This window comes from Haliotis asinina, chromosome 8 (genome assembly GCF_037392515.1).
Source record: "Haliotis asinina isolate JCU_RB_2024 chromosome 8, JCU_Hal_asi_v2, whole genome shotgun sequence".
Lineage (NCBI taxonomy): Eukaryota > Metazoa > Mollusca > Gastropoda > Lepetellida > Haliotidae > Haliotis > Haliotis asinina.
The window spans coordinates 22,974,613-22,991,066 of record NC_090287.1 but is presented as its reverse complement, the minus strand read 5'-3'; the positions used below and the strand labels follow the sequence as shown (position 1 = coordinate 22,991,066).

Below are 16,454 nucleotides of genomic sequence, written 5' to 3'. Positions count from 1 at the left end.
TCAGATGACAAGACTTTGACCTACAAGGGAAAGTTGTGCGGATTGCTCCAGCTGTTAAAGGTTGTGGACACTGCGCGTTCACGTCTATATAGTTTTTTAGACTCAGCAGTGTGGAACACAACACGTAAGCATTCATAAGATCGCATTTCGAACACTGAATTCAACGTGCTCCTGCCAACAAAAGCCGTGAGCGAAGGGAAATCACTCCCGACCCTTCACGCATACATGGATAACGAACATGTAGGAAGTGAAGTGATCGTAATTAAGATATTCAGTACGAACGTGTGCTTTCCAAACCCACCTAGGCAAGATCCCATATCCCAATTATACTGGCAACTAAAGAAATGCATCTCTGCCGTATTGGTCAACTTTTTAAAACAGAAGACATAAACATGAAGGCTTACCTTTATTTCATATTTTCCGAACCTTGCGTTTCTTTTACTGTTCAGTATATATCCTTGTTATGACATGCACAAGCTGACTCATTATGATACAGGATACGACTCCGTGTCAACAATTTCTCGTTCAAACCCCTAAATGAGATGCATGCTAACAACATGCTTTGATATTGAAACTGATCACTATCATGGTTAACACTACCATATATTGCAGAATCTTCTGCTGTGAACCTGGAGGACATGATGTTTTAGGAGGCCAGTCAGGTAAGGTAATACAAATAAGGTGTTACAAATTCAACAGATTTGCAGATTTGGATTCCTTGGGCATGCTAGTAACCTTGAACAGTGGAATCGAATTCAGATAAGCACTGTAGATCTTCCTACATTTAGCCCACACCATGTAATATAACTGGAATACTGCTAAACACTCACTCACTCACTCACTCACTCACTCACTCACTCACTCACTCACTCCATGAGGCTTTCATGTGTGTCCTAAGTGGACAATGATAACATGACTGGTTTGACAGAGTGAGTATTCTTTAATCATACATTAAACAGAGCACATATTTTCACTCTTAACAGAACAAGACATAAACAAGTGCTTGTAGTAAAATATTGGGTTTATTTTGAAAGTATTTATCAGAAAACCATCACTTCAAGGAGGCTATAACCAGTAACTAACTAGATTAGCTAGGTTCACACAAGCATTACCCTTATATGCACTCATCTAATACTGTGATGCTCTCTCCCCCCCACCCCACCCTCTCTCTCTCTCTCTCTCTTCCTTCCTTGAGGAACAAAACCACAAATCTTCAAAACCATGTTAACTCCGGGATGAAGTTTTGAAAATGGCCAATGGTTTATGATTATCACTAATGCCAATTGCAGTGATGACTAAGTTGTCATATTACCGTAGGTAAGTCAAGCATGTGAATCATTTTTTTAAAATCCTGTCAAAAGGAGGTGGATCATTGCTCAAGCTATCAATCTTAACACAGATTTCTCCAGTCCTGTCTTGCTGAGTCAGCAAATTGGGCTCAGCAAATTGGGACGCCAGTCCACTATAATATTATAACCTGCACAATACAGAGAACCTCACTGGGGGGACTTTATTTGCAAAGTATATCAACACATGTCAAAATAAGTCCAAAACCCAAGACTGATTTGTTTGGGTAAAATATTCATGTCTTTGGCATAAATCATTTGAAAAATGCAAGATTTTTATTATATTTATCATCCAAATCATTCCTCCAAATGTTTCAGTTATCAGACAGTAATGAGCAGTGTCTCCAGTGCACAAGTACACCATACCAGCTTCATTTGCAGAGATACGTAATGCCATGTCACCATAACCAGTCAGTGGTGCAATTTCACTGAAGGAAGGGTAACAGTGACTGCTGTGCTATTGTCCTGACCACTGATCACAAAGAGGGAGTTATGGTTAAATCTCTTTCAAGAACTCAACCTGAGAGGTAATATCCAAATCAGATCCGAGTGAGTGAGTTTAGTTTTAAACTGATTTTAGCAATATTTCATGAATATCAAGGCAGGGACATAAGAAATGAGCTACACACTTTGTACCAATGTGGGGAATCGAACTCAGGCCTTTGACATGACGAGCCAGTGTCTTAATCACCAGACTACCCCACCACCCTCAAATCAGAGCAAAAGAGCATGGTTTTACTGTGCCTTTGGCAATAATCCATCAGTACCACGGAAGGTGACATGCATATTGCATCCAGCTTGGGAATCTTCAGCGTCATGGTTTTAAGCACCATTTCAGACTCAAACCTGGAAGTGTGCATATGCTTGTAACAGATGACCAAACAAGTGGGACTGCATAGTTAAAATTTCTAGGTGTCATTATAAGTGTGTGAATCAGCTTCTGACTTCAATTATTGTGGGAGTTTGGGTGTCTGAGAGGGTCATGTTGCTGACTTAAGGTTCCAGTACCTCACTAAGTGTATGACTCTTTTGTTTTTTGATAGTTTGGAGATGGGTCAAAAGTTTCTACCAGAACTCTCCACCTTTTATTAGCCTACCCTACCCAGATACCCATTATGTTAATTCCTAAATCTATTTGTAAGAAATGGCCATATATTAGGAGTTTTTCAATATCTTAACCATGCATCATATTAAAAAAAAGTGACTGTAATAATGTCTATACCGGGTGTCTGGGTTACCCATCCCACCTGTTGACCCATCCAGATGGTACTAGACCCTAAAATGGACTTGGCATTCACTAAATAGCCTAAAATGTGTAATCCAAAATATCCATAAAGAATTGACTTGCACATTGTGTGAGTTCACTGGAGCATGTTGTTTCATATTGTGAAGAACAAAATGGGAAAACTATGTTTGTCTCAAAGAAAGTAGTACACAATTTCAATCAGTATATGTGATTTCATGTTTACACTGACAGCCATACATAACCTATAATTCAGCCTCTGAGATGAGTTTTGATTGGGTCACGCCAGTCTGATAAAATACCATGTACATCCGTCATGATCCGTGAGCAGAACAAAAGTCATATCATCCCACCATGCCTTGGTGACTTTGCGAAGTGAGAAAAGCGTGCATCGCCAAACCTTAAGGAGCAAGCGCAGCATTGAGGTCAATCGATCAGCTGGTGTCAGCATGGCAGCAAGGAAATGTTTTGCCAGAACAAATGACGATGAAATTGAAGCAAAATATAAGTCCATTAGATGCGTATTGTTTTCTTTTGATTTAGTCAAAGACGTATATATGTCTTTGATTTAGTGAAACCATTCGGCTGGATGATTGCATTATCACATCGTGTCAAGGGAAATACTGGCTTTTATCAGTCCCGAGTAAGGTTCGGGGAATACAGCCTTACAAGGGACTGATAAAAAATCTACTTCACTGACAGAATGCGATAACTTATATGGCAAAGGGGAATGAAATACTGCATCAAAAGGTAAGGTTACACAAGCAGACAGATAGGTGCACATATCATCACTAGATGAGGAAGGTTTCTAAAGAATCTCAGTGAGCTCGTCACAGTGAAAGAGTGTCATGGTACATTTACTATGGGGACAAAACATAAGAAGGTAGATTTCGAAAGTTGTTAATGAGCCTGTGGCAATTACATGTCAATCTCTTTTGATGAAATGGCCCATTTTTGAAAGTGATAACAAAATAGCCTAGAACAGACACAAAGGTGCATCTATAATTTGCAGTAAGTGTCACTTGCAAGACTAGAAATTGTTCACTGTATCTCTGTCTATTCATTTCTTCACTATGATGGCTATTCTTGAATAGACACATACTTAAATGCTTGGTTGTAGAGTAAGTGAGTCATATTAATGCCTCTAGAAACAGTATTCCTGTCATCTGGTGTGCTATCTAAATGTGGGAAATGCTGACATACACCAACACAACCTGAGCATATGGATATGACATGATTCGTTGCCAGTCATAATGCATATCCAATGCTTATATTTCATACAACGGCAGTAAGGTAGCCTAGTGGTTAAAGTGTCTGCTTGTCATGCTAAAAACCTGGATTTGATTCTCGATTTGGGCACAGTGTGTGAAGCCTATTTCTGGTGTCCCCTGGCCGTGATGTAGCAAAACTATTGCTAAAAGCAGTGTAAAACCATAATCACTCACTCACTCTATTTCAAAAGCGTATATTCTCTTTCCTGTTGAGGGTTAATCAAAAGCCAAATAAAATTTCCCTATTGTGTCATTATCAACATCCCACATCTATTTCTTTAAACAATCTTTGACCAATACTTTGAAAGTCTGCCATCTAAAACTGTGGCTTGATTGATAATTCCCATAAAACATATAAGTGTGTTGGAATAATTGCTTCAATACACTTTCATATATACTGACGAAAAATATATATGATCATATGAAAGCACAATTGTTCCCATATTTTTTTCCAAGTTTTCAACAAGCTATGCAATACAAAGTTTGTGAAGAAATATGGAAAAAAAAGTAAAGGAACACTTGCTTTTTCATGTGATCCCTTATTTTTTTTCCTTCAGTATAAATAACATATCACAAAAGAAAGCATTTTTTCAATGTGTTTTGATTTATTTTGACCATCCTTCACCCTACATTATTAATAAATATCCAAGAAATAAGAACAGTTGTCTACACTTGTTGTGTACTGTATTTCTTGGAACATCATGACATGCAGGCTTGGCAGGTAGCCATGGCAAGAGCAACCTATAATGTGACCATGTGTGACTTTTACACTGAATTGTGAATATCTGTCATCAAATTGAAGCATTTAGTTCGTGAGAAAAAGCACACAAATAAAGAAAACAAAATATATAGAAGCAAAATTTGTTATACTGAATACTCCAGTATCACACAGGTCTGACAGTCATTTACAGGTAATTAATCATCATCACTAGATGGCTGACTACTGCTACGATTACGATAATATCGCCTGGCACGCTCCAATCTATTTTTAAACCGCTTAAACTCATTCCAGAGAGGTTCCTTACTTTCTTCATTATTTGGATCACAAGAATTTGAGACATCTGCTGTTTCTTCAGGACAGTTGGAACTTTTGCTTCTCAGCTTCTTCCTAGATTTCTCCTTATTCTTTCCATTACAGGAGTCAGAATCACAGTTACTTGTCGATGGCACACAATCATCTATATTATTCCGCAATTCCTTGTCTATCACACCATCTATATTTTTGGTACATGTTATGGAGTCAGGCTGATGGTCAGTGTTTGGAAGTTCAGTATTGCTATTTTGAGATGAGGACTTCTCAGAGGGGCACCCAAGCCGTGACCCGTGGCCTGATTCTGTTTCATGGAGGTAAGGCCCTAGACCTGGTCCTCCACAATCTTTGGTACAGGAAACACTTTGCTCAGTGTTTTTTTTATCATGCAAATTAGACTCTGAAACTGAACTATCCATTTCTGCAGCACTGCTTTCACTGTCAACATGGAGTCTTTTAGCAGACACTCCAGTATCACTGCTCTCCGAGTCGCTGTTCATTGCTCGGAAACGTAACTCTCTCAAACGTTTCAGATGGCACCTTACTTTCTGCCTCTCTGGCAGTTTGGTAGAGTCTTTTATTACTGTGGAACTTTTGGACTTTTTAACAGACGGTTCCTCATCTGAGGAGTCTGAGTCTGAAGTTGAGGTAGCCCGAGCACTTGATCTGGAAGTCCTTTCTCTCCTTGTCACGGTTTTTTGCTTGGTTTCTATAGCTTTCAGTACTTCTTTCCTATTTTGTGCAATAATTTCTGCTATGCTCCTCCGACTTCCTGATCTTTGGTCATTACTGTCCCTTGCATCTTCTGCACCGGAATTATTAGAATCTTGTGCATCGAGCAGACGTGTGTGTCCAGATCCTTCTGAAGTCTGAGCAGCCATGACACTTGCAAATGCTAATGTAAATGGACTAAAGTCACTCTCTTCTCCAGAATTCACTGAGCTCACCTCGTCCTGCACTTCATGTTCACTAGCATCTACTTCAGATCGCGTCACCTGTACAATTCTTTCGTACAACTCTTCCTCATTACTGGAAAGGTCATCGGATGACATGTCCATCTCACCCTGAACCAGACTATCAAAGAAAGCCATCATGCGAGGATCCTCCTCTGTTGATTGGTGGCTGTAATCATGTGACATTATATGTCCACTACGTAGCACCAAATTAATGTACTCCTCTGGTGTGAACACTGGCCTTTCACTGAGGTCAGACGTGTTGCTCCTCTCAAGGTCACCACTACTATTAGGCATCGGGAAGGGATTCCAAACCTGAAAAAGGTAAGGACAAGCAAGTGGTTAATTGGTTTGTTGTTTAATGCCACACTCAGCAATATTCCAGTTATATGACGGCAGTCTGTAAATAATAGAGTCTGGACAAGAAAATCCAGTGACCAACATCATGAGTATCGATCTATGCAAACAATGACATACGTCAATGTTACCGAGTCTGACCATGTGATCCTGTTAGTCGCCTGTTTCGATCGGCATGGGTGGCTGAAGACCAATTCCAAGACAGATCATCATGGGTTGGTAAGTAAATGTATGCATAATCAACAATATTACAGCTAAATCACATGGGCCTGCAAATACAGCCCTCTACATTTTTATGTGGTTCACAAAAATACATAATCACCAACCTGAAGAAATAAGAATTAGGAAAAGATAACACATCTAACCACTTTGATATTAACAAAGTGGTATCAGCTAAAAGTTCATACTTCTCAATGATAAATTCTTATAAGTCGAAACGTATCTGGTCATTTTGAGAATTCCCATTTCATCTTATGTATTTCATCCTGAAAAGGAGACTTTTCACCAACAGAAACCTATAATTAAAGACTGGCCTGATTACACAGAATACAGAGGATATTATATGAGTGTTTACAACAGCAGTGACTAAGTGTTCGTAATTCCCTAGCATGGGATATACCGATATTTAGGCATAAATGTCATAAACATAGTATGATATGGGAACAAACATAATATTCTGTTTATTACTAAAGTCATAAAATTGTGGAAAACAAACTCAAATCTACTTTGAAACATAGACCGGATGTAGAATGCAAAGTCACAGAAGAGACGTGACATCATAGCAAAGTTCATGACATCATGTCACCATCACAAACTGATATTTTGCCCATGGTCATCGTATGAAAAAAAAGAATCAAGATATTACCACCCTCATAGGTAAGAACCCACATTATTTGATGACATATTTGTGATACTGACCACTAATACACAGTGTGACGACCCAGTATTTTCCTACTTAACTCTAAGTATTACCACTAAAATTGGTAACCAGGACCATTAGCAATGTGATCCTACCTTTACTATTTTCTCCACACCGGATGACAGTACAAGCCCATCAGATGGGTTGTAGCGCACTTGGTTTACAATTGACCTGTGACCTTTCAGAACCATGTGAGCCTCCCTTGTGTATTGTCCTGGTAAAAACGACAACAAACATCCAGGTCATAGTAAAGAGTGTGAAATCTGTTTATGAAGATAAAACAGAAACATCATCATATTTATCATAATATGAAAACATAATACCAGAAAACATATTCATAGCCTGTAACTATTTTCTTGGATACTGACATGACAGATAACTTACCAGAAGAGTTGAATGCCTTCATCATGACAAGTAAACATATTCATGACAGATATCCTGATCATGACAAGTGAAAACCTTTATCATGACAAATGAACACATTCATGACTGACATTCCCATGAGACATGAACACCTTCATCATGACAAGTAAACACCATCATGACAAGTGAATGCCATAATGGCAAGTGAACACCATCATGACAAGTAAACACCATCATGGCAAGTAAACACCATCTTGACAAGTAAACACCATCTTGACAAGTAAACACCATCACGACAAGTGAATGCCATAATGGCAAGTGAACACCATCATGACAAGTGAATGCCATCATGACAAGTGAACGCCATCATGACAAGTAAACACCATCATGGCAAGTAAACACCATCTTGACAAGTAAACACCATCACGACAAGTGCATGCCATAATGGCAAGTGAACACCATCATGACAAGTAAACACCATCATGGCAAGTGAACACTATCATGACAAGTGAACGCCATCATGACAAGTGAACATCATGGCAAGTGATCACCATCATGACTAGTAAATGCCATCATAAAAGTGAATGCCATCATCACAAGTGAACACCATCATGACAAGTGAACACCTTCAGCATGACAAGTGAACACCATCATGACAAGTGAGTACCTTCATCATGACAAGTGAGTTTAGTTTACACTGCACTCAGCAATATTCCACCTATATGGCAGCCGTCTGTAAATATCAAGCCAGGACCTGACAATCCAGTGACCAACAGCATGAGCATCGACTTGCACAACTGGGAACTGATGACATATGTCAACCAAGTCAGCGAGTCTGACCACCCAATTCCATTAGTCACCTCTTAAAACAAGAATAGTTGCCTTTTATGCCAAGCTTGGAGTTCTGAAGGCCTATTCTACCCTGGACCTTCACAGGTTGACAAGTGAACACCTTCATCGTCACGAGTGAATGCCTTCATCAAGACAAAAGAACAAATTTATCATGATAAGTACACATGCATGACAGACATCCACATCATGACAAGTGAACCCCTTCATGACAGAAACCCTCATCATGACTCATGACAAGCGAACCCCTTTCATGACAGACATCCTCATCATGACTCATGACAAGTGAACCCCTTCATGACAGAAATCTTCATCATGAATCATGACAAGTGAACCCCTTCATGACAAATATCATCATCATGACTCATGACAAGTGAACCCCTTCATGACAGACATCCTCTTCATGACTCATGACAAGTGAACCCCTTCATGACAGAAATCCTCATCATGACTCATAACAAGTGAACACCTTTCATGACAGACATCCTCATCATGGCTCATGACAAGTGAACCCCTTCATGACAGACATCCTAATCATGACTCATGACACGTGAACCCATTCATGACAGAAATCCTCTTCATGACTCATGACAAGTGAACCCCTTCATGACAGAAATCCTCATCATGACTCACGACAAGTGAACCCCTTCATGACAGAAATCCTCAACATGACTCATGACAAGTGAACCCCTTCATGACAAGAAACATTACAAGTGAATGCCTTGATCATGACAAGCGAACACATTCAGAGTGACAAGTGAACACCTTCAGCATCACAAGTGAACACCATCATTGCAAATGAACAGATTCTCACTGTGATAAGTGAACAACATCATGACAAGTAAGTTTTCAAGACAAAATAACACCTTAATGACATGTTAATGTCTTCATCATGACATGTAGACACCTCAAATGTGTCAAGTGAACACCTTCATCATGAAAATGAACACTTTTATCATAGGTGAACACCTCCACTGTGAACACCTCCACAAGTGAACACCATCATGACAAGTAAACACCACTATGACAAGAACACCTTCACTGGGGCAAGTGAACACCATCATGACAGGTGAACACCTTCATCATAACAAGTAGACACCCTCACTGTGACAAGTAAACACCATTGTGACAAGTGAACACCATTTTGACCAGTGAATGCCTTCATTAAAGTATCCAGATAAAAATGTATCATAGATATTGGCTTGACTATCACAGAAGAACACAAGAGTTGTATACGACGGCCCTAACAACAATATTCAAGAGGTTATGCCTACTGTGAGACAGGTCGTCTGGTATCCTCCACATGTACAAGTTGAAGTCGTCTGATCCAGACAGAATGTACTGAAACACAAGATGGCAACACATACTCAACAATACTGACTTTTTTCCTACAGCTAATACTTGGTATGGTCTGTCTGACTGATGAATTTCACTTAAACAAAAATGTAAACAAGACATTTCTATTGTATATATTTTCTTACTTCATCATTTTCTCCAGCAAATGAGCAGCTCTTCATGGTACAGGAGTTGTAGTATCCCGTGTGGTCAAACTCACACACTGGCTCAGGGCTGTGTGTCCGATACAGCACTGGAGGCAAACGGCGACGTAGTGCAATCACCTTGTCGCCCAGACGACTGATACGCACACTCATACAGCTTTGCTGAACATAGCTCCCACCATAGCGTAAACAACAACTGCAGATAGAGTGGAAACACCCCAAATAAGAACTTGAATTTCAATATATCTCCTGAAGCAAAGACTGGAACATGCTGCAAATAGATCACAGAGTTTGACTGATGTGCAGATTCGGGGCTTGAACTGCTCTTCTAGCAAAACCGAAAGCTAACCACCCTCCCATCCTAAATGCATCTCAGTCTTGAAATTATCTCCATTTACAATATCACTTCTCAGCAGATCAATAAACAGTGTATCTGGGCCATTCAAAGCAAAAGCATTGTTAACAGTAAAAAGTTATCTTTCACTAAGACCTGTTAAGGCTGTCCGGTTCTCGTTGAGCCTCCATGTTTTCCTGTTCTGACATATTTCATTACTTATGGTATGAAACAATTGAATGGTTCCTATGGGATTTTCACTCCATGAAATATTACAAAATCCTCAAAAAAGATAACAAATATATGAAACAGCTAATAGACATGATGTTTGATAAAAACAAGAATTATAGAAAATAAAGACAACAAATATACGAAACAGTTAGCCAAGGTTAAAAATACTATCGACTGATGCCGGGGACAAGCCAGTTTTCATTTTGGGCAATCAAATAATCGTATCGTACTTGTCCGTGGGCTACTAGATAATTTCCTCGTATGATTTCAAACTGTAAATAAAGTTGGATTTCATTTATTATCTACTCAAAATGTAGCCACTAAATTTCACAATCATAATAACGTAGAGTTACATTTCTTTGCTATCTATCCCTTTTCAATAAACAGTCCAGTAAACATTAACATCAAACACCATGTTGATTTATTCTTTCATAATTACATCATCACGATTTTGTCAAAAGGCAAGAGGAAAATTAGTCAGGACAAGTTACTTTCTTAAAGTTGGTTGCCCTGTGGCAAGTGACTTTTTTAAAATAATGTTAAACCCCTCCAGCTAGCATACATGATGGTGACCAGAAACACAGTAGCCCTCACTTACGTTTTTGGTTTACGTATGTCCCACAATCCTACTCCCTCTCTGGCATTGGCTGTAGCTAGGAGGCGGGGCTCAATAGGGTTGTACATGACTGCATGCATTGATGATGTGTAGTTTGCAAGACAGAATGGTTCTGAAATTGAATAATAAAACTGTAACTTAGTGTAAGCCACAAAAACTGTATTCATGAAACACAATCACAATAAGTCAATATCATTTTAACATTCATTCGTAAATCATCCTTTCACACAACTCAGTGTTAAGTTAAGAATCCCCTAATCAAATAAATGACCACTGGATTGGTGAGAACTATACTCTTCAAAAAAAGTAAGGGATAATGAACTTTCAATTTGGATATTAAGTGTAAACTTCATCAAACGTTTCAAGGACAGACATCTCATGAACGTACCACCATTTTCCTCTATTACCACCCGTAAACACAACGCATGATATCCCCATGCACAACGCAGTAGCCCCATACATGTGCATGGGGTTCCATTCTTGATTTTGACGTTTTTTTCAAGAAGGTCGAGAAATCACTTAGAACATTAATTTTGACTCTCATCCTACGCCACACATTTGTTAGTGTTTGTTTCTAGTCATTTGTTTTAAAATGAAAATCATATACATGCAAATTACATGCCATACACTAATCATCTTTCAAAAGCGATTATATTCCAAAAAACTATGGTTGTAAGGAAGTGCAAATGGTGCTGCACTCTAAAAAGATTCAATAATATCATGTCAACACTGACTGACTCTAATACATCTCCTTAATACTTTTAATTGCAAACAAAAAAAATGAATATCCACTACTTTTTTTGAAGAGCAGAGTTTGATATGTTATCATATCCCAATTGCATAGATCAAAGCTCATGCTATTGATCACTTGACATCTGGTCCAAACATAAATACTCTTCTAATAAACAAGCAAATCAAGAACTCCAAACACAAACAGACCATTGTTTTCTGAGTGGTTGACAACAAAATGGGCAGGTCTTCTTTTGCACTATGGTCCCGACAATTTTACTGATTTTGCATTGATGTCTGTAGGTTTTTTAGTGTTAGACTTTATGTAAGTGAGCAAATTCATTGGTCTCAAATGGAATCAAATGGACTATAAACGAAATCAAACGCACAGTAGTCTAATCAATTACAAACCTGTAGATGCTGGCTCTCTTATGTCATAGATGAGGACTCGGCCATCATCACAAGCACTGGCGAACACGTTGACATTGTTAGGATCTACAGACAGTCCATACACAGCATCCTCATGGCGGAACACATCAACTGTGTCCCCTCTGAAAACAGGAAGTCGTAACACAAGGTAACTCTCCTTGTGGAGGCTCATATCAGTTGAATGGATCATCATTTAACTTTCAGACAAAAATATTAATTGTTAAAGTTATTTTGAGGATTCAACTTCCATGTTTGTGAAGAAATGGAATAAGGAAGTCAAAAGATCTGTTGTTTACTAATTCTGAGCATTTGTTATGATTAGTATAGAAAAGATACTGAACAAGTAGACACTGTTCTTTGACAGTATTATATGAATACAAAAACAAAGGGGAATCACTTACGTCACAATGTCATGGACAATCACCTGTTCATCATTACCTACAAATATCAAAAGTCTGATTTTAATCACTGATCAAAGACCATGGCTTTCAATAAAAAAGCAATAATACCCCTGTATACTTGTACTGTGTTGGATAGTTTACTGCTACTGGTAACCATGGTATTAAGGTAATGAATATGGTGATTGACGGAAACATGCTTTAACACGTTAAGGACAACTCTGCCAGGATAATTCTGCTGCTTTACAACACAAAGTCAAAACAATCTGATAGAGTGAACAGGTATAATTAATGCCCTTTTGAATTTGTTCTGGTTGTATCATGACAAGCAGCTTCAATATGACAGGAAAACCCAAAATGAAGCTGGTTCTAGATAAAACCCAAAGTGCTGACAAACAAGGAACCATAATCAAGAGACCTGAGATCTAAACCACGAATCATGGGGCTCTGGCATGCCCGAGGAATGCAACTCTTTACAGCCATGAGCAATGCCTAAGCTATATATTGGCCACCCTTGCATGCTTCAAAATTTGACACAAGTAAGAGTGAGTGAGTGAGTGAGTGAGTGAGTGAGTGAGTGAGTGAGTGAGTGAGTGAGTGAGTGAGTGAGTGAGTGAGTGAGTGAGTGAGTTTAGTTTTATGCCACACTCAGCAATATTCCAGCTATATGGCGGCGGTCTGTAATTAATCGAGTCTGGACCAGACAATCCTGTGATCAACGACATGAGCCTTGATCTGCGCAATTGGGAACCGATGACATGTGTCAACCACCCAATCCCGTTAGTCGCCTCTTACGACAAGCTGAGTCGACACAAGTAAGAAACATTAAGGCTAATAACATTTGACTAAATGGCCAGCAAATATCTTTCATATACATTCAATATGTTAAAATAAGCAATCAACATGTAACGCAGTTCATGACTTGCCTCCTGAGAAGACTTTCTTGTTTTCCTGATCAAAGGCTAGACAGAAGATGTTGCTGATATGTTCGCCCTTCATGGAGGCAGGCTCCCCGATGTCCCACAGAGCTCGCTGGACGTTCCATAGCAACACTCTGCGGTCATCCCCTCCTGAAAGAGTGGAAGGACATCCTAGACTCAATGCAGAAATGGGTTTACCACAGGTTAATGGTTTTGAAGTCAAAAGTGTACTTCCCATTAACATTTGAGCAATATCACAATGGCAAACACAAAAATTAACTTAACACATAGTATGAGTGTCGAGAATCAAACCCAGACCTTCAGCTTTCAGCTGGATAGTACATTCCACCAGCCAGCAACTGATTTTTGTATGCTTCATATATTCTCCGGAAAAAAGGAGCACAGCAATTGTAAGTAAACAATATGGTCTAACATGAAATGTGAATCTCTAACAGTAATATCTAAAAAATAAACTGACTGGCAAGTAACTGGTCCGAACTACACATACTAATGTAGTTTACAAATCAAGAACAGAAAGAGCAATTATTTATGACACTACAGCTAGTTGAGGGTAAAAATATCAGTTTCATAATATCAGACTCTGTTTTAAGTAATGCAAATCACAATACTCCAGGGGCTCAGTGAATGACTAAGATAACAACAATGAACCTGTTCAATATGATATATTGTAGTGAATTTTCTGTAGATCTTAGCTGTATTAGACACCTCTTACTAAGTAAAAGTCAATAACTGACAATACACAACAAACCTAAATATATGCATTTCACATGCACAATGCATGAGCAGATCGATTTGAAGGTGCAATTTCAAAAGACAATTATCACTTTCTCATATTGTACCTTTCACAATGAAACAACACCCAGTACCTTACCAACTCCTTCAGTGATAACAAAGCCATAAATGGAGAAATGCGCATTATAAATGGAATATTATTATTGTTATTATTAAAAATTGTTCAAAATCACAACCATACACAAGTACCTATACATTGATGTTGAAGCTTTCATGAATATAAATGATGGCTACACTACATTAGTTTTGTCACAATATTGTTTAGTCACAAGTAACTGCGTTACATTACGGTAACATGACGTCATATCAATGTGACGTCATATATCCACACGTCACAGCTAAAGAAGAAATGTGGACAGGCGTTGGGTCATTATGTTCTCCAACAAACTATACACGTTGATTGGCACTGTACATCCCAATGTCCCAATGACATTTCTGTCACTTAGCGGAAGTGTGACTACCTCTCGACGAAAACATATGACTTGGACAGGTGCCCGATTTCTGCTCGTGGGCCTGTCCCGTTACAGTTTATGGAGATATGAATTATGATGCTTTCAAGGTTCACTACCTGACGTAATCCACTCTCCTCCTCCGTGAGAGAACTCGATTGCGTTAACACAGCCATAATGTGCTTTGAGATCGCGTCGATAGAGATTATTAGCTACCGAGATTCTCTTTCTCAGGAGCGAATGCCCCAGTTGAGAGTCATCGGGACCCAGCTCTCTCCGGCACAAAAATGGCAGGGGATTGGTGGAGTTTTTCCATCTTCCTTTGAGCGTGTGGGTCTCTGCCATTATTCAACAGACATCAGGCCTTGTTGTCAGCAAGTTGGGAATCATAGGAAGGTTACTACACATTTTGACAGCTGTTTTTGCACTCCACGGTGTCCTGCGCTTAGATGCATAATGGCCTCCACATTGAGATTCGTTCGGTAGTGATCGACATCTTCCGGTATATGTCGGGCCACTCGGTCAACCATGCATGTATTGTTCAACACCTCGGAGGGTCACGAATGTCATCGCCGAGGATGTGAATGAATATACTGTCAGCAGCGCATTAGTAATGTTGCAAATATTGTGGTGATATGATCAAAGTTTTGCCAACATGTGAAAAAATAAAATCTGAGTTAAATACTTTTGATAAAAATTAATTTGTATGCATAGGTTTCAATACAAATGTATTTAACATTATTCATATTAAATATTAATCCCTCGTTGGGCAAATTCAGCTTATAGGCCTGATTAAACGGATGTAATTCAGGCGTGGTTGATAATGAGGTAGCAAAAGGCATTTCTTATCCTGTTCTGGGGCATGATGGGTAAAGTTAAACAATACCAAATGTTACAGTCACAATGGGCCCTCAACATGAATATCACTGACACATCATAATCGTTAGAAATTTTGCCTTGTTTCACACCAAGTATAAGGATTTAACTGGACAAAATTATGTATAATTGTAATTATTAATAATTATTATTAATTATACACACACACATATATGACACAGATCTTCTCCTACATGTTTCAATATTATATTCCCCCTGAAGATACAACATTGAAACCTGTACAAGATCCAGACCATATACAGCATATTATATATATACATATTCATGGACACCATGTTTTCCAAATTGTTTTGATATGGGGATTGGAACCAGGGTCTATCATCGTTGTCTTTCCAATTGTTTACCGTGACAAAACTGTGAATTATTCCACATGTATATGGGACAAGTACTAGCCTGGTGGTTAAAACATTGTCTCATCACACCAAAGTCCGGGGTTCGATTCCCCACATAGGTACAATGTGTGAAGCTTATTTCTGGTGTCTCCCGCCTCAATGTTGATAGCTAAAAGCAGCGTAAAACCATACTCACTCACTCTTGATGTTTAGAATTGCAACTTCAGAATGAACAAAAACAACTTTTCAAAATTGTTAATACCGCCAGCAAAATATCTGGAATTCCTTTAGAACCTCATAGTGTATTTTTCGAACGGCAAGTAATTAAAATAGTGGAAAAAATTATGAATGATTCTGACCATTACCTACATTATAAATTTGCCTTCTGGATGTCGTCTCCGCTTGCCGTTATTCAAATCCAACCGGGCCCATCAGTCTTTCATACCAGCTAGTATCAAATTTTACAACGAGCAGGC

At 38.8% G+C, this 16,454-nt stretch overlaps 1 protein-coding gene across 1 annotated transcript; it reads right to left on the bottom strand.

Annotated features, from left to right (window-relative positions):
• Nucleotides 1-4,445: 4,445 nt before the first annotated feature.
• On the bottom strand, nucleotides 4,446-15,242 carry LOC137293523 (DDB1- and CUL4-associated factor 5-like). The gene is made up of 9 exons (XM_067824122.1): nucleotides 14,869-15,242; nucleotides 13,494-13,637; nucleotides 12,571-12,607; nucleotides 12,152-12,291; nucleotides 10,994-11,123; nucleotides 9,813-10,026; nucleotides 9,606-9,672; nucleotides 7,215-7,333; nucleotides 4,446-6,158 (listed from the first exon to the last, which is right to left on the bottom strand). The coding sequence occupies exons 1-9, from the start codon at nucleotides 15,092-15,094 to the stop codon at nucleotides 4,776-4,778; spliced, it is 2,460 nt and encodes an 819-aa protein (XP_067680223.1). The 5' UTR covers nucleotides 15,095-15,242; the 3' UTR covers nucleotides 4,446-4,775.
• Nucleotides 15,243-16,454: the final 1,212 nt, after the last annotated feature.

Excerpts from the sequence above, each read along its gene's own strand:
- LOC137293523 (XM_067824122.1), bottom strand. The coding sequence starts at position 15,094 with ATGGCAGAGACCCACACGCTCAAAGGAAGATGGAAAAACTCCACCAAT. Across the intron at positions 13,638-14,868 it reads AGGAGAGTGGATTACGTCAG|GAGGGGATGACCGCAGAGTG; the intron begins GTAGTGAACCTT and ends CCACTCTTTCAG. Across the intron at positions 11,124-12,151 it reads AAGAGAGCCAGCATCTACAG|AACCATTCTGTCTTGCAAAC; the intron begins GTTTGTAATTGA and ends ATTCAATTTCAG.